The 21,857-nt window shown below is 37.3% G+C and overlaps 1 protein-coding gene across 13 annotated transcripts in view; it reads right to left on the bottom strand.

Moving 5' to 3' along the window:
* DOCK10 (dedicator of cytokinesis 10) overlaps positions 1-21,857 on the bottom strand; it is a 302,832-nt gene that overhangs the window by 36,779 nt on the left and 244,196 nt on the right. For 11 of the 13 annotated variants that reach the window (XM_025278357.3, XM_025278360.3, XM_045164608.1 and 8 more), the window contains exons 28-40: positions 19,856-20,002; positions 13,151-13,234; positions 10,346-10,442; positions 9,440-9,484; positions 8,181-8,356; positions 7,938-8,054; positions 6,131-6,242; positions 5,306-5,427; positions 5,093-5,207; positions 4,933-4,999; positions 4,661-4,708; positions 3,656-3,757; positions 787-911 (exon numbers count right to left, since the gene is read on the bottom strand). In XM_025278357.3, the coding sequence (XP_025134142.3) occupies positions 787-911; positions 3,656-3,757; positions 4,661-4,708; positions 4,933-4,999; positions 5,093-5,207; positions 5,306-5,427; positions 6,131-6,242; positions 7,938-8,054; positions 8,181-8,356; positions 9,440-9,484; positions 10,346-10,442; positions 13,151-13,234; positions 19,856-20,002 (1,357 nt within the window). The remainder of the gene's footprint in view (positions 1-786; positions 912-3,655; positions 3,758-4,660; positions 4,709-4,932; positions 5,000-5,092; positions 5,208-5,305; positions 5,428-6,130; positions 6,243-7,937; positions 8,055-8,180; positions 8,357-9,439; positions 9,485-10,345; positions 10,443-13,150; positions 13,235-19,855; positions 20,003-21,857) is intronic. The other 2 variants (XM_006049514.4, XM_045164609.1) reach the window with 2 other exon arrangements.

Consider the following 21,857-nt stretch of genomic DNA (forward strand, 5'->3'; position numbering starts at 1 on the left):
TCATATTTCCTCCTATTTTAGTCTGGGTCAAGTTTTATGCTCCAGGTTAATAGAGCAAATGTAGAGTCTGAGTGGATGATCTGCACGAATGACCTCTTCAGAAAGGTACTAAACGTATTTACAGGTTAAGGCAAATACTGTCAAATAGCTAACTTTGGTCATGTGTCCATAATCAAGCACACTTACATGATATGAAAGGACTGGATCTCGTTTTTTATCTCATTCACACCTAGAATGTGTGCAACACTGGATTCAAGATGGCACGCCTGCTGCTTCTAGGACACAGGCAACTTTTTCCTCTTCCCAGAGGGATAATAATCAGGTTGAGAGAGGCCACCATAACTCTCACAATGCCAGAGTCACTTGGTTCCCCAGTGAGGGATCCGACCCATGCCCCGTGCAGTGGGAGCACAGAGCCTTTACCACTGGAACAATAGGGAAGTCCCACAACACTACGTTTTTAAACTACTCCCTGCTGATTGGAGAAGGAAATGGCAACCCACTTCAGTGTTCTTGCCTGGAGAATCCCAGGGACGGGTGAGCCTGTTGGGCTGCCGTCTATGGGGTCGCACAGAGTCGGACATGACTGAAGCGACTTAGCAGCAGCAGCAGCAGCAGCTGATTCTCTCCTCAGGAACATTCCCAGGGCTACAGCAAGCCTGAAAACCAGTGGTCTGAGGGGCATAGCAACATTCCCTACATTCTGAAACAGAATGAATTTATTTCCTGCACATGTCTAGAGAAAAACGATAACCATCTTGTTGCTATTGTTTCTGGTTTACTTACTAGTCATGGTATTGTCTAACATCTGGAGGAGTTTGGGGTTAGAAAGTGCATTTTTGCCTCGAATTATTGGTAAAGTTTGTGATCTGTGCTGCTTCTGTCCTTCATGACTGGAAGTGGTGTGCATCCTGGAAATGAAATGAGAAAAATGGTTAAAGTCATAGGGATATGAAAACCAAATGTTTTTTCAAATTCTCTTGATTGTGTCATATTAACATTTTTTGTGAAAAATGAGACTTTTTATGAAAAACCATTAATTATGGGGTGACACGATGACAGAAATTTAAAAGTACTTTTGGAGAAATTTTATTTAAGCCAAAAAAAGGTTCAGAATGATAATAGATACTAAAGGATAATGAGTTTCCCAGGTGGCGCTAGTACTAAAGAATTCGTCTGCCAAAATAATAGATACGGAATTAAATTCTGCACAATCATATTCATTATTATTTAATGAAATCATGGGATTCCATAGATGTTATGCTGGCTATTGGTTGCTTAGAAAGGCATAGTGATAAACATTTATAAAGTACAATACTATATAACTCAATTGGTATCAATTATTTTTAGGGGGTAAAATATAAAAAAGTAAAATTTGGTCTGAAACAACTCTTTGACTCTTACTTCTTAGTATTTGGAGGAAGAGATACTGAAGAGTGAAGTCTCAAAAAGAAGCAATGGTTTTCTCTTTGTCTTACTTCTCAAGGCTTATTTGGTTCTGGCTAAATCAAGTGCTCTGAGTGGATTGGGGCCCAGGAAATCTGACTTTGGTTTTCAGTAGCCAAGAGAGTCTGGGTCATTTCTGCAGCTATAGGGAATAATGGGTTTGGGGCTATATGGCTTAAACTTTGGGACTGAATTACTTCGTCTCCTTCTGTCTGTAATTCCTGGGAAAAGCCATGGTTTTGGGGAAGGGATTTGGGGAAAAAATCAGGAGGTGTTCAGGGAGGACCCTGAAATCTAACTTACCAGACAGCCTCTAAACTGTAGTGACCTCAGCTGGGTTACGATCGTCATTAAAGTCATTGTTTATGGTCCTCTCTCCTACTACCAATTGCCAAAACATGCCCATTACATTTTTTATTTGCTTTCTTATAAAGGGGCCACTCAAGTGGTCCCCATGGATAAAGAGGCAAAATTTATTCTATGATTTATTAGCCGTTTACTACTTCCATATTACTTTCTAAAATTCTTTCTAAAATACAGCCATTTTCATATTGTATATTATCATGATACCCCTGGGAAGAATAAATCAAGCTGGAGAAAACTTCAGCAAAGAATTTGGATTGACTAGACCCAGAGGAGCTTTAAGGTAGCATTTCAGGCTAATGTTTTCTGTAGGGTAGTTTATGAGGGGTGACCCTGGGTTTTTCATGCTAGTCAAATCAGTCTGATGACTAAAAAAACTAACATGAGCTTATGGGGCCAGATATGCTTCCTTATTGCCTTTGACCCTTAAAAAAATTACATTAAACTCTAAGAATATGGTTAAATTATTAAAATTACTGAAAGGAAAGGGGAGATACGACCTCACAGTTTACTTTGTCACCAAGAGATTAGCAAACATGAAAATAGTCATTGATTGGAATTATATCTTTCCAGGCTTAAAAAAATTAAGATACTCATTGACCCTATGCAAGAATCCACCGGCCAATGCAGGAGACATCAGAGACCACGTTCAATCTGTGGATTGGGAAGATGCCCTGGAGAAGGAAATGGCAACCTATTCCAGTATTCTTGCCTGGGAAATCCCATGGACAGAGGAACCTGACACGCTACAGTCCCTGGGGTCACAGACTCAGACATGACTGAGTACACACAACAACAACACAAGGCATTGTACAGTAGGTCACATAAATAAGGTGTAATTCTTGCTTCTTAGGTCTTTACAAGTTAGTGGGGCAGACAGGGAAGTACTTACAAGTTAGGTTCGATGCACCATACTGGATGCTTGGGGCTGGTGCACTGGGACGACCCAGAGGGATGGAATGGGGAGGGAGGACGGAGGAGGGTTCAGGATGGGGAGCACATGTATACCTGTGGCGGATTCATTTTGATATTTGGCAAAACTAATACAGTTATGTGAAGTTTAAAAATAAAAAAAAAAAAAAAAGAAACATACAGAGTTATTTGAAATCTGTGTCTGGTTTGAAATATACATATAAGTATTGGAGAAGGAAATGGCAACCCATTCCAGTGTTCTTGCCTGGAGAATCCCAGGGACGGGGGAGCCTGGTGAGCTGCCATCTATGGGGTCGCACAGAGTTGGACACGACTGAAGTGAAGTGAAGTTGCTCAGTCGTGTCCGACTCTTTGCAACCCCACGGACGGTAGCCTACGAGGCTCCTTTGTCTATGGAATTTTCCAGGCGAGAGTACTGGAGTGGGTTGCCATTTCCTTCTCCAGGGGATCTTCTTGACCCAGGGATCGAACCCAGGTCTTCGGCATTGCAGGCAGACGCTTTACCGTCTCAGCCACCAGGGAATATTTCATATGTATAAAATATACATATATATATATACACACACACGCATGTGTGTGTGTGTACATAGTGTGTGTATCCACACTCTCTCTATATATATGCATGTGTGTGTGCTAAATTGCTTCAGTCATGCCCCACTCTGTGACCCTATGGACTGTAGCCCCCCAGGCTCTCCTGTCCATGGGATTCTCCAGGCAGGAATACTGGAGTGGGCTGCCATGTCCTCCTCCAGGCAATCTTCTCAGGGATTTAACACGCGTCTCCTTTGGCTCCTGCATTGCAGGCAGATTCTTGACCACTGAGCCACCGGAGAAGCCCAATACATACACACATACATACACATCCATGTACACTCACAATATAATTTTAAATATCAAGCAAACGTGACAGTACCATTGTGACAAAAGGCCAGAAGTCTGGCAGGATGGATTAGATCCTTTGAGAGTTCCATTGTTCTGGGTGGACTGCACGAATTTAAACGCAGCAGCAATTTTTCTGCAAGGAAAACTGAAGTTTTAATCTTAGCTCAGTGTTTGCAACTGATATATAAATAAAAAATGGCAACTGACAAAGAGATTACTGGACAATGAAATCTTTCATATGTTACGAAAAAAACAAACACTTTTTTCCAGAAGAAAACCACATTTTCTTCTGGAAATGGGAAATTGAGGGTTTAGGGAATGTGCTGGCCGGGGCGGGGGGAGGGGGCACTGCTGTCTCTTATGGGAAAGGATGAGAGCACAGTTATTCCAGATTAACTTTTTTTTTTAGTATATTGGAAGTATTTTCTTAAATATGCATCTTCTAAGTTACATTCATATGAAGACAAATGGGTTGAAAAGCTACATGAAATGTGGTTTCCTTTCAGAAATGTGTGTTTTGTGCTTTTTCTTCAGACAACATTAACTGTTCTTGGATCTACTATGGGTATAGTATAATCATCAAACATGCTTTGCTTAATGTGAAGTTTCAGTTTTAAAACTAAAAAAAAAAAACAACAACTAAACCTTCACATTAAGCAAAGCATTGTTTAATGATTACACTATACTCATAATAGATCCAAGAACAGTTAATGTTGTCCGAAGAAAAAGCACAAACACACATTTCTGAAAGGAAACCACATTTCATGTAGCTTTTCAACCAATTTGTCTTCATATGAATGTAACTTAGAAGATGCATATTTAAGAAAATACTTCCAATATACTAAAAAAAAAAGTTAATCTGGAGTGTAATCATCAAACATGCTTTACTTAACATGAGGTCAACCTTAAAATCCTATTTGCATTTTAAGATTTCTAACATACACATATATGACTCTTTTCAAAAGATCAGACTATGATTCTTTTCATGATTCTTTTCAAAAGATCAGACTAATCTTTTGGAGTTTAAAATGATTACCTTATTATGTTCCGTTTCCCTAGATATCTGAAATTTTGAAGACAGACGCTAGAAAGGAAAAAAACAAGTCACATTCTAATTATTCATACCTTTTTATCTATACAAAGTGTTCATCCAACTGCATTAAAAGAAAAATACAGTTTTCTTTAGATAGTTTATGCATTATTATTGATAGATTATTCACCATATGATACTTAGAATGAAAAATGGTATACTAAAATCATTTGAAGGTTCTAGGAAAAAAGTCTTAAGTAATCAACTCTAAAACTTACTCCAAGATGCTGAAGAAGTCAGACACCTCTGGACTGGGGGCTCTTTGCCAGTAGGCAATCAGAGTCTCTGAAAGGAAACACCAAGTAGCATGAGACTCTTTGAAATTCAAAATTTTTTCCTTTTTTTGTTTTAAATTTAATTTTAAAGAGCTCTCTTTACCCTCCGAAATTGTTTTCATAATGTGCAGAAAGCACATGAGAAGACTCCTGGTTTCTGCTTGATCTAACTTGTCAAATCGAAGAGTTGAGCCTATCAAAGACAAGGGTCTTGGGATCTAGGGATGAAAGAAACAACAAGGATTGAGGAGGAGGAGGAGGAGGAGGACACAGCTGACTTGTAACGCGCTTGGGAAGGTCGGGAGGGAAGTCATACCTTTTCACAGTTGTCAGTCTTCTCACTGCTCTTCTCAGTGGTACTTGGGTTGGAGTCAAGACTTGCTAACGAAGCTCTGGAATCAGCATGGGTTACTGTAGAAATAGCTATTGATGAAAATGCTGTAAACACAAGCCACAGCACACAGAGGGTAATGAGATGCATGGGTGCGCACACACACACACAACGCTAAAATGAACCAAAAAGATGCTGATCATTCAGGTATTGTGAAAGCCTGACACAATAGAGTCTGGGATCGGCATGAAAGATATGCAACTTTTAAAATATTATTTTAACAGCCATGCCAGTATGAAGGATTTAAGAACATTTAGACCATTATAACTGGAAATAAAGCGTGCTCCTTTGATTTCTTACAAAGCTTTTTAAAGAACGTTTCTGTTTTAAAATGCTTAATAAAAGTTCTTAAGGATGCTTTGGAGGAAGCAGCTTTCAATTTTTGACAGTTTGTAAGAAATTAAGATGACATCTCCAAAATAGTTCTTAAAAACAATCTTTGAAGTGGAAGGGCTATTATATTTTAAAAGGCTGTATGCAATGAAAACATCAAGATTGTTTCCAGAATGAAACAATTTGATGACATCGGAGTAGACTGCTTCTTAATCCAAGTAGAAATGAACACTAAGTAGAAGAGGAAGTTGTTGGATGACATTCAGAGAAACATGTAACAAGACTCTTTAGCTATATAAATGCAGAATACTTTGCCTCATACATTATGTACAATGAATGAGTGGGTAAAAAGCACAGTGATATACAATGTAAACACAGATGAGTGTTAAACACCATTGTCTGGAAGGTCTGAAGTACCTGCTATAGAATTTAAAACATCTTTAGAAAATGATGTGTCTGCAGAGTTGGCATGTTTCATAGCTGACTGGGTGTGGAATCCTCCATTGGTACTGAGGTCATCTCTAGACCCCTGGATTCAAAGCACAGAAGAGATGAGTGGGAATTAACATATTTCAACATCATAAACCTACAAATGTTTTCTTCATTACATTTTCAATTAGATGATATGAGATTTGATTTTTTATATTTTTGCAAAATCTTCTGCCTAAGTAGGCAATGAAAGTGAATACTGTCAAACCCATAATCTTAGTCACAATTTGGTTTCTTATGCGATTTTTAAATTTTTAAACAATGTAGTGGAAACTCTTTCAGATATAGATTAAACCAGGGGTCCCCAATCTTTTTGGCACCTTTCGGTTTTGTGGAAGAAAGTTTTTCCACAGACCGTGGGAGGAAGGATGGTTTGGAGATGATTCAAACATATTACATTTATTGTCCACTTTATTTCTATTATTATTACATCAGCTCCACTTAGATCATCAGGCATTAGATCCCAGCAGTTGGGGACCCGTGGACTAAATGACTATAATGGTGATTGATAAGTTCACTGATTTAAAAAAATTTTTAATTGAACTATAATTGATGTACAATATTATATGTTATAAGTATAGAACATAGGGATTCACAGTTTTAAAGGTTACACTCCATTTATAGTTATAATAAATACTGGCTACATTCTCCATGTTGTACAATATATCTTTATAGCTTATAAAATTATAATAATTTTATATGTAACACTTTGTACCTCTTAACCCCTATTCCTATGGCTCTTCCCTCACCCTACTGGTAATCACTAGGTTGTTGTCTATATCTGTGAGTCTGCTTCTTTTTTCTGTCATATTCTCTAGTTTGTTTGTATTATTTAGATTCCACTTATAAGTAGTGTCATAAATTCATTGATTAGATTATCACTATTTTCATGGATTTTTAAATGTATATTATTATTAAAAACTAGATGTTAGGTACTTATAATGTGCCAGTCTCTATGATGCATGTTCTCTATTACCCATTTAATCCTCCTAAGAACCCTGCGACAGAGGTATTTTGTTCCATTTTATAAAAGAGGAAAAAGTTGAATAGCTTACTGAAGGTTACATATATAGTAACTGATACTGGTCCAAGGTCAAAAAAAATTCCAGACATAGTTCCTAACTTCTAGACACCATATAAACACCTCAAAACACCTATATTAATGCATATATATGGAATCTAGAAAAATGGTACAGGTGAACCTATATGCAGGGTAGGAACAGAGATGCAGATGTAGAGAATGGATGTGTGGACACAGGAGGGATGGGGAAGGAGAGGGTGAAAAGAATTGAGAAAGTACCATCCAAGTCACAAGGAAAGCCCCATATGTCCACTCCCATGTGCAACACAGATAGCTAGATAGCTGCTGTATATATAACACAGGCAGCTGAGCACAGTGCTCTGTGATGACCTGGGGTGGGCGAAATGAAAGGCTTGGGTGGGAGGGAGGTCTAACAGGGAGGGAATACATGTATGCATATGGCTGATATACTTCACTGTACAGCGGAAAGTAACACAACAGTGTAAAGCAGTTATACTGCAATAAAAAAATAGATAAAAAACCAAAAGCAAACAACGCCTGCTTCCCCCCACCAAAATACCACCCAGCAAAAAGCACTGTTCTGTTTAATCCTTAGTTTGCTCACATTTAGGGAAAAATGGTTATCGAGGCCAAAAATATATAAAAAAAGGCAAACTCTTTATTAAAATAGACACTTGGAATATTATGCCTTACCTGATTTGATGTATTGACGGTAAAAGGATACAGGTCCTTCAGGTAAATCCTTGGCATATTGTCCAGAAGCATACCATAGAGGGGCATGTATAAACCGGCTATCTGGGCCTGCTTTTCCTAGGTAGAAAAGAGGTCAAAAGAAATGATTCACATAAAAATCAATAGACTTGTAGGTTTGATAGGCACTTAATGCAGTGAACCATTAAATGGTGCTTAGGGAAGGGAGAAAGAAAGACCACTTACTGGTTCTCTGTATCGATCATCAAATGAATGCTTAGCCATTAGGTTTTTTAGGACAGCTAAAGCCAAGTGCCTGATATCTTGATCTTCTTGCAGAGCAAAGCCAACTTCTCGGAGCAGAATTCCGATTAAGAAGTGTTTGCGGCAAAATTCATTCGTGACCGAATATTCAGGCATATCTTTGTGTGGAAGGTAAAGAGATCATGTTACTGAAAGTCAAATGATCACTTTACAATTAAGAGAGATGGAACAAACAACTATAAACCCTTATTGCTACTAGGAGGGATTCAGCAATGCAATCTTGTATGAAAAATGTGAAGAGGGGCATTCAGTAAATACTGTTTATTCTTATCCAAAACAGAGCATGTGTGCATGCTGAGTCATTTCAGTCATGTTCAACTCTTTTGCGATCCCATGGACCATAGCCTGCCAGGCTCCTCTGTCCATGGGATTTTACCAGCAAGAATACTGGCGTGGGTTGCCGTTTCTTACTCTGGGGATCTTTCCGACCCAGGACTACATGTTAGGAATAATGAACTATTAGAACACTCCACATCGTATCTGACCAGAAGTAAAGTAAACACATCGATTTTTTCCAGTCCGTGAAAATACTGCTGAAGGCAGAAGTTCAGGGAATGTGGAAGTTCAGGAAACTAACATCAAAGGGCTTAAGTTAAATAAATTTTTTCATGAAATACTGAGTAACAGTGAGGAGCCAGAAATAAAACAAAACTTGCAAATTGCCCATTTATACCTAGAAAAAAATTTGTCCAGACTATTTCAAGTTATGAACTTTTCTGGGGTAAAAATAAACTGATATGATTCTAATGATCTCAATTTTGAAAGAAGGGTTAGAACCAGGCTGTGGCTTATTGATAGAAATATCATATAAAGATAGTTTCATTGAATAAGCATGTTATTACATATGATTGGGAATTTCACGTATGGTTACACTCTAAGGAAATTTCTGATGCTTTGGGAAACTAAAAAGAGTTCAAACTCTGGAGAATAGGGTATGAAAAAATTCAAACTAAGGAAGCATTTAATTATTTGTGATAAAAGAAAAGCTCACTCAACTTTTTGACTATTTTGATTAGATGATATTTGATATTTTTATATATTTGATTATATATTTGATTAGATGATATGACTATTAGCATCTAGAAACTGGAAATATGAAGTGTCTATACTCATCAATATTATCGAAACACAAAGTGGTTATTGATGCTGAGATAGTGTAATAGAAAATAAAAATCATTTACCTGATGCATGTAATTCTTGTATTGATTCTGAAGGTGTCAAAGGATCTGAATTTAATATAAATAAACAAAAAGTTCAGCTATATACATACTCAGATAAACACCATATTCATTAACTATGTGTAGTTTATACTGAAAAATTAAAATATATTGTCTTAAAATACAAGTGAATCCCTTCAATAAAGCTTTGCTTTTCAAGACAAGGCTTTGGTTGTTTACTTCTTTTCTTAAGAAAGAATGTCATGAACAGAATTATTTTAATTCTTAGCCTTCTTCTTGGGCACCGTTTTTTCCTTCTATCAGAAATCTGCTTGCTATGAAACATGTTTTTATGTTTACTACTGATAATATCAGATCTACAAAGATACTACCAGGTCTCTGAGCTACTGATAAATAGTAAACAATCCCTTTTACTTATTGATAAATAGTAAACTATCCCTTCTCCAGGGTGAATTCCAGACCCAGGAATTGAACCGGGGTCTCCTGCATTGCAGGTGGATTATTTACTAGCTGAGCTACTTGGGAAGTAAATAGTAAACAGATAATCCAAATGACTAAAATAGATTTTGATCTCCTTGACTGTCTTAACCAGTCTGCCTAATGCAGTGATAACTTGGCAATAGTTACGAGGTTAATATTCTTTGATTTACAAGCACCAATTGTATGGCTTTGTGGGCCTTCTCTTTGATGAAAAAGAAAACATAAACAAAAATCGAGAAATACAGTGCTGTACTCTTTACCACATGCTATTATTTTCTGCATTTTAACCTGATTACCTGGGTCTAATGCCCATATGACAATTTCAGACAAAACTAAGACTGAGGAAACAGGAATACAAACAAAGAAGGTAAGACAAGCAAACAGATGTGTTCCCTTTGCAGGAACTGATAAAAGTCTGGGACTTATTACCTGGAATGTTTGCTGATCTTATGGGGAGACATAATGGAATAAAGTGTTCATGCTGACATACTTCTTGGAGAAAATCAAATTTATATTGGCATAAGGTCTAAAAAAGAGGCAAAAGAATGACTATTATTCACACACTAAGAAAGTTAATAGAAAATCTGCACTTGAATCTTATCTCTAAAAAGGAAGTGGAGTTACTTTTGTGTGACCACTGGGTCATTGTTAAGTTTAAAGGATTTTGTCCTCTCTGAAGTGGTAAATGTAGTCAGGCACCCTATTTTTGGAGATTGGTCAAGGCTTGTTTAGGAAGTGATTTCATTTGCAACCTACCTTGAGCTTCTATGTGATACAATCTTATTGAGTTCTATTTTTTCATTTCTTTTAGCATATAGCAAAATGTATTTATTCTGAGAAAAACAGTGCCTCACCATATGTACTAAGATGTGCAACTACACTCAGCTTGAAGAGCAGATCACTCTAAATCAACTTCTAAGATCCAGTGCTAAGGAAGACAATGGTGCAGAGAATCTAAACTTAGAGTAAATCTCTCTCCATCTGCCGTTTATTCTGAGAGTACATCATTCCACCCCTTCCCTGCCCTTGCAAACAGGTCTGGCATCAATGTTTTGAGTAGGACAGTGATAAACGAAGTGCAGACATGATCCAAAACAACTTAATACAACTGCATAAATGGGAACAGTTAGCAACTCCATAACCGTTCTATTTTTATTGTCATGCAAACTAAGTAATCAATTTTTAAGACTCAGCTTGTGTTCATTGTATTCACTAAAAACATCTAACAAAATAAAAATATATTTCATTTGCTCAGATATTTTAGAATCATAATTTGTGACAACTTTAGTTAGTAATTTAGAACACTGACATCTCAAACAAGGGTAGTATTTGACTTAATCCTTTGTACATCAAAGTGAAAAGGAACATAATTAAATTACACGGTAATCACTCTTCATTGAGTATGTTCCATTTGGTCTTTGATAAGATATATAATTTAGGGTCACTGGAATCATACCTAAAAGGATTTTCTGCAAATTTCTTGCATAACTGGAGCACTAATGAAGGACATTCTTTTAAAAAATATTTACAGAAAGAACTAGATTTTCAAAACTGAATGACATATAATCATGCAGTTTTCCTAGCTAAATCTCCACAGCTAAAAAATAACATTCAGGCTCCTAAGCCTAACACAAAATGCTCCAAGAAGATCATTATTTACTTTTGGAATTTCTATATTTGTTTATTTCTATAAACATAAATATATTCTATTTCTATATTCGTAAATATATTTCTATATTCTTTCCCAATACCTAGATGACTTCTCTTGGGGACTTATTTTCCTTCCAATGGGGAAAGGTTAATGGGGAACTGTTAATTCAGGTGCCTTCTCTTTCACGTGACCCAAAGCAGACCAGTAACATGCTTCCTCTCTGGAGTGTAAATCTTTAAAAAATTTTTTTTATTGTAGTATAGTTGATTTATAATGTTGTGTTAGTTTCAGATGTACAGCAAAGTGGATCAGTTATTATATATATATTCATTCAAGATTCTTTTCCCAAGTAGGTTATTACAGAATATTAACTAGAGTTCCCTGTGCTATACAGTAGGTCCTTATTAGATATCTATTTTATATATTGCAATCTGTATATGTTCATCCCAATCTCCTATTTATCACATCCTCCCACATTTCCTCTTTGGTAACCATAAATTTGAGTGAGTCCATTTCTGTTTTTTAAATAAGTTTATTTGTATCTTAAAAAAATTATATTCCACATATAAGTTGTATCATATAGTATTTGTCTTTCTCTGTCTGACTTACTTCACTTAGATAATCTTGAAGTCCATCCACATTGCTGCAAATGACCTTATTTCATTTTTTATGGCCAAGTAATATTCCACGGTATACATGTAAGCAGTGTTAAGAGGGAGAAAATGGTCCCATTTCATTATTTAAGGAGCAGCAGACCTTGGCCCCAGGTTCATCCTTTGTGATTACTCTTCTGCCCTGGAAGTGCCTTGGTCTCCCCTCTTTTCCAAGCCTAGTTCTCCCAATATCCTTCCAATAAATTCCCTTTCGCTCAAATTGGAGTAAGTTTCTGTTGGTTGCAACACAAAGAACCTTAATGCTTAATGATACAAGTTTCAGAGTCTGGCCCATTTCCAGTCTTATGTCCCTCTGGCATATGCCATATTATATAGCTCAGTGGTTCTCAAACTTGAAAGAACACAGAAATCACCTGAAGGTGATAAGAATCTTGCTGCATTCCAGATTTCTGGGCCCCACCTGAAGTAGCTCAGCTCTGAGATCACTGGTCTAGGAACCACACTTTGGGAACCACTGCTCCCTAGATATTAGTACTATTCCCTGTCTCCCGACACAGAGTCACTATTTATGTAAGGTGATCAACTGTTATATTTTGCCCAAGACTGAAAATTTCCAGAGAAGTAGAACTTGCTAAAACCAAGACAGTCTTGGGCAAACCTGAGGAAGAAGAACTGCAGCTGGAATCACTCCTCTCACAGCCCACAAGAAATAGAAATGAAATGTGAACACTTAAACTCCACGCCCATTTGTCCAAACTCCACGCCCATTTGTCCCCCACGAAGGGAGGACTTGGGAGACTTGCTGAGATGACGAGCCATTTTAAAAGCCTACCTTTCATTGTATAGAAATTATTTTTTGATACAAATAATGGATAGGTTATGGTTTTAGACAGATTATACACAGAGACCAGTGTATTTATTTGTAATGCAACAGTTTAGAAAGCCATCACTCCTGAACGTGGTTCTTACCTTGGGATCACCAGAGGAGAACATGCTGATGTAATTGTTAACCATCTTAAACACAAAACCCCGGTCCATAAATGTAAAGCAGCGCTAAAATAAATAAATAAATAAATTCAGATGTTTTTATTTTAAGGATCATTAAAGCTGTTAGAAAAGATGATTAAAAATATTGATGCAAAATAACATTTCACTAAATGTCTTATATAATAAATGTTTGAACAATATCTACAATATGCTTAAGCATTCATCCACATATGGCAGCTAATTAAAATACCAGATATAGGACACACACCACAAAGTTTATCATATTTATCATTTATTTATCATTTTTCATAAAACATCTCTTGGAGCTTTGCAATGAAATATTGCAAGCCCTTTCCTTTTAATATAGAAATTTTTAGCTTTTACTTGTATTATTTTTTAACCACTTTGCTACATTTTATTATTGTTTTTTAATAGTTTTTTCCACAGTTCCTTAGGTGAAGATCATTTACTGTACAACATCAGGTAAGAACAGGGGCAGCAGAGACAGGTCAGGGAAACCTTTTGCAATCTCACTGGCCTCTTTCAATAGCTTTTCTTTTCAGCCAAGGCAGCTTGAATTTGAAGAGTGAAGGTAAGAGAGCCTGAGATTTCTATCAGTGAGCTGCTCACTGTCTGTCTTACTCTGTTTTCACACTCTTGTAACTGTAATAAGGAGAGTCTTAAGCAGTAGGTAGCTTTAGAGGAGTCAGGCAAGCATTGCAAGTCAGCTCAGCATCTGCTCTCTATCCCAAAGACTAATGGCCACGTAACCAGCAACCAAGCTACGGGGCCAGTTCCTGCACTGGAAAAGTGTGACGTGGGCATGGACTGTTTCCTGATGCAGCATTTTGGGCACTATTAGTAGATTAGCTTATGGAGGTCATCACTGCATGTGTGTTTCATTCTACCCATCCACAAGGGTGCGAGTACGCGTATCATGTGGGAAAATTTCTCGGCTGCTGTACCACTCAGTATAGAAGGCTTCTTTCTCATCCAGAGTCCAGTAGGATCCATTGTAACAGTTTCGCGTTTCTTAATCTCTCAGTTTTACAAACAAATCTCTTTTCTCAGAAAGGACTGGACATAAAATCTTGTTATAGGCAGTACGCGTATGTGCATGCTAAGTTGTTTCAGTCGTGTCCAACTCTTTGCAACTCGATGGACTGTAGCCTGCCAGGCTCCTCTGTCCACAGGATTCTCCAGGCAAGAATACTGGAGTGGGTTGCCATGCCCTCGTCCACCTCCTCCAGGGGATCTTCCCGACCCGGGGTGGAACCCGCGTCTCTTATGTCTCCTGAATTGGCAGGCGATTTCTTTGCCACTAGTGCCACCTGGAAAGCCCTATAGGTAGTATACCAAGTGGAAGACTTCCCATTGAAATATGCCCATGTATAAACATGAGTTATTTTCTCTAATAACATTTACAGTTGATTGGTCAATCATATGTTTGTTTTGTCTCCCTTTCCATTTTTCTATGTTTTATTCTGAGTTTTTTTAATGTACCTATTCATTACATACTACTTCATTTATATTTTCATTTTCAGTATGAATTTAAGTTCTTTCAATCATCTCCCTTTAGTAAAAAAGTGAATGGCTCCCTAGTCCCCCTATCTCCCAATAGAACAGTGAGGAAAGGTAACACCAGAGCATAATCACAGGTGCAGAAGATGTAGAGGAGGGGAGGAAGAGGGCTTTGATGTCCTCTGCACTATGCAGGCTATCAGCAAGTGGGTCAGGTCCTCTAAGGTTCTCCATCTGTAGAATGAAGTCCCAACTGGTGACCCTTGGAATATTCCCAATGTGGAGCTCTTTCCCTGGAGACCTCTGCTATTGCTGTCTCATTCCTGCTGGGAAGAAGCTTGGGTCTCACTTTGCAGAGAGGAAGACCATCTAGTATAACTATGGGTTCTAGAAGCTTCTCAAGAAAGAGCACAAGAACAGAAGCACTTTGGTGACGTCACAGGGCACCTGGATTAGATGGAGGAGGAATCTGTGAGTCCTGTCATTGAAAGGTTGCAGTTGCCACCTCCCAGAGGCTACTGTAGCTAATCTGTGAGCTTTCAAAGGAGACCAAACTCCATCACCCATGAAAGGGGAAAATGAGGATGAGGGTGCCTACCCTGGGGGGTCTAGGAAAACTCAGAGTTTCTTGAGATTTAAGACCTTCTATGTAGAGAACTTGTCATCCTCTTTTCAAGGGGCAGTGAGGGATAAGGGGGGCAGGTTGTTCCAAGGATACAAAGCTGGTAGAATCAGCCTTTTTCCTACAAAGAGCCCTCCTGCGGGTCAAGCTTCATCAAATGTGTCTTTCCTGTCATCGGTACCCTGTTCTGGCCCATTCCAGCACCTTCTTAACTCCAAGGGCAGAGGATCTTTCACCCATTGTTAAGGCATGGAGTGGCCTCTCTGCTTTTGTTTTAAAATAATTTATATTAACCTTCCATATTAGCAGAAAACGATTTATAGCAGGCTTTGGCAAACTATGTTCCATGAGCCAAAACTGGCCCACTGTTTGTTTTTGTAAATAATGTTGTATTGGGACACAGCTGTACCCATTTGTTTAAATATTGTCCATGGTGAACGGTCTATGGGTTTCCCTGGTGGTTCAGATGGTAAAGAGTCTGCCGGCAATGCAGGAGACCCGGGTTCAATCCCTGGGTCAGGAAGATCCCCTGGAGAAGGAAATGGCAAACCACTCCAGTATTCTTGCCTGGAGAATCCCAAAGATGGAGGAGCCTGGCAGGCTACACTCCACGGAGTTGCAAAGAGTTGGACACGAATGAGTGACTAACACAGAATGGTCTATGATTATTTCTAGCTGAGTTGGGTACTTGCCACAGAAACTGTATGGTCTGCAAAACTAAAAATATTTAACATTTGACCCTTTACAGAAAAACATTTGCAGATTGTTGATATAAAGAATAACATATCCCATCAGACTTTTTCTGTTTGGCTTAATAAAGTAAAATATTCTAAATTAAACATGCAAAGATATATTGTAATAAAAAATTATTTATTTTGTTTCACCAACTGTGAGAACCAATGAGAATTTTATTCTATAGCTTGTTTAGCAATCAGTTATGAACTCAAATTACAAAACACGCATCTGATACCCTTTCCCTTTATATTTTACAAAACTACTTGGTCCATCTTTTTCTTTCTCATCTGGATACTTTACTAGGTATTAACTTATGTATCACCACAGCAACTTTTGCATAGATTGAATTTATAGAAAACATTTATTTATTCCACAAACACAGAACATTTAAGTAAAAGAGAGTAAATATAAAGACTTTCCCTTTCATAGAATTGCTTATCCATCTTTTTTTTTTTTTGATATTTAGAGAGAAATAGCACAGATGTTTCTTTAAAATATTTTGCTATCAAAGTCTGTCTTTTATATTAGATGATTGCCAAATGGTTTCCAAAAGCAAATTGAAATAAAGTAGAGAATAGTCAGAAGAGTGGGTAAAAAGACATGGCTGTCTGAGAAGGAAATTAAAATCAGAATGAACTTTCCTTTGTTACCTCCTTGGTATTATATTTGCAAGAGAAGAGTATCTAGACAGCTACTCTCAGGTAAATTAGAGTTGTGACCCAGATTGGCAGTGCAAAGAAAAATTACAGAAGCTACATATGTAGACATGGATGCATTTGCATCCTATCTATCTCTAGGAGAGAACAGTCAGAGAAATGGACAAGGTTTCTGGCCTACGTGCTACAGAAACATTATTTTCCCATGATGTAGATAAAGGAGGACACTTTCTCACCTATGACACTTCCATGTGGTCACCCTGGAGGTACCACATTCTCCATTTTTGGAAAAGAATCTTGGTACAACCATGGTGTTAACGATATTTCAATTGTTAAATTCTGATGACAACTAACTTACAGTATTAGATTACTAATGTAGAATTCAACAACCAAAAGAGATAAAAGTCATTTGAAACCTAAGTTAAGTGAATAACTATTTTCTGGGAATATAAAAGTTTTGTAACGTCAACAGTGGGGCAGTGTTGAGGAGCTGAACACTCAAAGCTCATCAATTCACATGCATTATGCCAAATGACTACATTCAATTTAACATCAAAAAATCATGTCATCTTCTTTTCTCTTTTCCTTTCTGCATTCAGATGATTCATATAATAAATTTTACATTTTCAAACAAGCTTTCTGGGTCAAATAGATTCCATCAAAACAATAATCTCAAAACAATGCCTGTATAATGGATTTTTATAATGCACATTATACTGTTAGTGTTTCCATTTATGAACTTCACAGAAGTACTGCTTTCAGTTTGCAGTTCATGGATCCACATATCTTATAGACTATATTTGTTTATCTATTGTCAATCCATGCTTTTTACCCACAGCTTTCACAAACCACCGGTGTCCCCATTAGCTGTATACTCTGTGTATCTTTTCACCTTGGACATTCATGTTAGACATTACTTTATGTACCACCAGAAGCTACTTGTGCATAAATGAGGTCCAAGGAAAGCATATTTTTTTCTAATAAGTATAGAACATTTAAGCCAAAGAGGGTAGATAAGGGGTCTTATCCCTTTTTAAGAGACTTGCTTATGCAACATTTTTTTTTTTTTTTGCAATTTAGGGAAGAATACTCTGCAGATGTTTCTTAAATGCAGTGTGCTTACAAATTGGACAACATGTCATTTTCTCCAAATTTTCTTTTTCATCAAGCACTTCAAATAAACTACTAGCATAGTAACAAACTTTATTCTCATAGGTCTTAAAATGTGGTAGAAAATTAGAGTAAATTTTTTTCTATTTTACTCTCTTCCTCCTTAAGCCTGACCATCTCTTTCTCTTTCTTGAAGCAAGAAAAAAGCAAAATTAAGATGTAAAACAGTGAAAAAGAAACTTCAAGAGGTAAACATGCATAGTACATAATTTGAAAGAGCATTTGACACGTCAAAAAAGAAATTAGACTAAATTAAAATTCACATGCAGAGTACATCATGAGACACGCTGGACTGGAAGAAATACAAGCTGGAATTAAGATTGCCGGGAGAAATATCAATAACCTCAGATATGCAGACGACACCACCCTTATGGCCTAAAGTGAAGAGAAACTCAAAAGCCTCTTGATGAAAGTGAAAGTGGAGAGTGAAAAAGTTGGCTTAAAGCTCAACATTCAGAAAACGAAGATCATGGCATCCAGTCCCATCACTTCATGGGAAATAGATGGGGAAACAGTGGAAACGGTGTCAGACTTTATTTTTGGGGGCTCCAAAATCACTGCAGATGGTGACTGCAGCCATAAAAATTAAAAGACGCTTACTCCTTGGAAGGAAAGTTATGACCAACCTAGATAGCATATTCAAAAGCAGAGACATTACTTTGCCAACAAAGGTTCGTCTAGTCAAAGCTATGGTTTTTCCCGTGGTCATGTATGGATGTGAGAGTTGGACTGTGAAGAAGGCTGAGTGCCAAAGAATTGATGCTTTTGAACTGTGGTGTTGGAGAAGACTCTTGAGAGTCCCTTGGACTGCAAGGAGATCCAACCAGTCCATTCTGAAGGAGATCAGCCCTGGGATTTCTTTGGAAGGAATGATGCTAAAGCTGAAACTCCAGTACTTTGGCCACCTCATGCGAAGAGTTGACTCCTTGGAAAAGACTCTGATGTTGGGAGGGATTGGGGGCAGGAGGAGAAGGGGACAACAGAGGATGAGATGGCTGGATGGCATCACTGACTCAATGGACGTGAGTCTGGGTGAACTCCGGGAGTTGGTGATGGACAGGGAGGCCTGGCGTGCTGCGATTCATGGGGTCGCAAAGAGTCGGACACGACTGAGCGACTGAACTGAACTGAAAATTCACGAATGACAACTTCAGCTAATTTTCCATCTATCTCCATAGTCTCTTTGTTACTAGTATTTATTGATACGTTCCCACAACTATCCAGTATGTCTTGGTGTCTACTACAAAAAAAGCAAGAAAAGTGCCTTCATCAAGGTCACCAATAGTCAACAGTTGGGCAAAAGAAGGAACAGAAGAAAAACATTATCTTTCCAATTGGATGCATTATCTGTTCAGTGATACACCATCATTCTACATTAGCTAATTTTGGACTAAGCTCCTTTTTCTTCCTAATTTAATATAAATAAATATTGTTAAATATATATATGTATGCATATATATATTTCATTTTATGTTACTCAATACTTTAACTGATCATTTTCCTTTTATGTAGCTAATTTATATATTTTCATCATGTAAAAAAGAGCCTGGAAGTAAAACAACAAAAATGCTCAATTCCCCCAAATTTTTCCAAAGTGGCTATTTGGCATCATTGTGAGAGCTGTAGCCATGCCAAAATATCACTTCAAGGATAGAAAAGTCCGAGACAAAAATATTGCCTCAGGACAAGTTCTCCTTTAAAAATACCATTTTTCTCTTTAAAAATATTTAGAAGTCCTACATTTGGCAATATTCAAGCAGATACTTTTCTCTAACCTTGATTTTTGTTCTATAGGACTCCAAACTGGAAAAATAAAATCAGAAAGTATTCCAAGCAAGAAAGACATATAGATGAAAGCATTCATCTAACCATGGTAGTCCTGACTTTTCATCATAAATGAACCTGTGACTTAATTAACACGTAGAGTATCTCATAGCCACTATCACACAGGCTTGAATAGAATCATGACTTTGTATAATGTACCTTAAGAAATCTGGCAACGCTGTGGTTTGCCCTTTTTGTTTCTTCAAGTGCATCTTTGTTTTTCCAAATCATGTGGTCAGCGAAGCTCATGACAAGATTGTCCAATTCATTTTGAAAAGATTCGGGAAATCTTTGAGGCCGAGAAAGCTAAGGAAAGAATGGATCATTGCTTTACAATGAGATCTGTGAAATACTAAGCCTGGAAAACATAACCTGTAAGACTTAACTTCATTGTATTTATTATCAAACAAAAAGTCTTTTTGGAAATTTGAAAGCAATAATGAAATTAGAAGCCATTTCAATTTCAAGGTCACGATTTCCACTTTTCAGTGGATTTTTCTTCTATTTTGGCCAATAAAGCTTTCACTTTTTCATTATAAATTATAACATATATGAATTTCAAACTATTCAGACAACATAGAAATGTAACATTTTTTATAAGCTCTTAATACCCCTTCTTGCCTTCTCAGGAAATAACTACTATGAATGGTTTAATGACTATTATTCTAGATTTTCTTTGATTCACAGTTTTCTAATTTAAAAATCAATTATTTTGATTTTTAAAACTATTAATAAGAATCCTCCAATAAACAACTATAAGAAATCAATGAATGAATAACTGAATGAGTACAGGTATTAGTTTGAAATGTCCTCTAAGTTGTGAGTACCAGCTAGCTTTTTTATAAAAGTTATTTCAGTTTAATAAGAGACATGACTGACATACAAAATTATAACATATTTAAACCATACACTCTGGTGTTTTCATGCACATAATAAATTGTGAAAAAATCCCCAGCCCTCATCTAGTTAATTAAGCCATCCATCAGCTCACATACATATTTTTGGGGAGAGAACATTTAAGTTCCACTCTCCTAGCAAATTTCAATTATACAATACAGTGCTATCAACTATAATCACCATGTTTTTCATTAGATGCGCAAACATTATTCATCTTATAGATGGAAGTCTATACCGGCTGGTCTTAACTCTGGTATTAGCATATGCCCATGACAGTTGTCAGTGAGACTTCACTGTCAAAACGCTTTTGCCATAAGATAAAAAATGGTTTGCTGTGAGATTACACAACACACACTGAGTAAAACCCTAATAGGCTCCTAAAGAGTGCCCTTGGGTACAGAAATCTACCCCTCCTATTTTAACTCGGAAAATTTCAGGCAGCTGAGTTTTCCCATTTCTGTCACTGCTTTGTGAATTTATACAATTTCTTTGCACAAGATAGGTAAGATTCATTCACCTTTACAAGATGGCTTTAAAATTAGACTTGCAATTTCACTATAGACAGAAACAGACAATTGAGAGTTTGACTAACCTTTATTTTCTTAATCTAAGCACTCAACCTTCCATGATGCAAGACTAAAAACCATGGAGGCTAAAATTAGAGAAACTGCAGAGCACAAACACTGATTAACTACAGAATGCTGCAGTTGGCTTCGACTGGCTTTTTTTTAGCCATTTTTACCAGGAAATGACTGTCACTTTAAGAATCTCATGGTTACTCTCTGTATATATTCAAAGTTTACTACTGAAATAAAATTAAATTGACAACAAATAAACCTAATGGATTTAACTGTATATATCATTTTTCATTCTGCTCCATGTCCCTTGAGAAATAAGGGTAAATGATTCACCTGTGAAAACAACAATCAGGTTTTAGATAATCAAAGCACAATTGTCGTTTTTCTCTTTTCACTGCGTTAGTCTGCTGCTGCTGCTAAGTTGCTTCAGTAGTGTCCGACTCTGTGCGACCCCATAGACGGCAGCCTACCAGGCTCCCCCATCCCTGGGATTCTCCAGGCAAGAACACTGGAGTGGGTTGCCATTTCCTTCTCCAGTGCATGAAAGTGAAAAGTGAAAGTGAAGTCGCTCAGTCGTGTCCTACTCTTAGCGACCCCATGGACTGCAGCCTACCAGGCCCCTCTGTCCATGGGATTTTCCAGGCAAGAGTGCTGGAGTGGGGTGCCATTGTTAGTCCTCTAAGAGA

The sequence above is a fragment of the Bubalus bubalis genome, chromosome 2 (assembly GCF_019923935.1).
Source record: "Bubalus bubalis isolate 160015118507 breed Murrah chromosome 2, NDDB_SH_1, whole genome shotgun sequence".
In the NCBI taxonomy this organism is placed as follows: domain Eukaryota; kingdom Metazoa; phylum Chordata; class Mammalia; order Artiodactyla; family Bovidae; genus Bubalus; species Bubalus bubalis.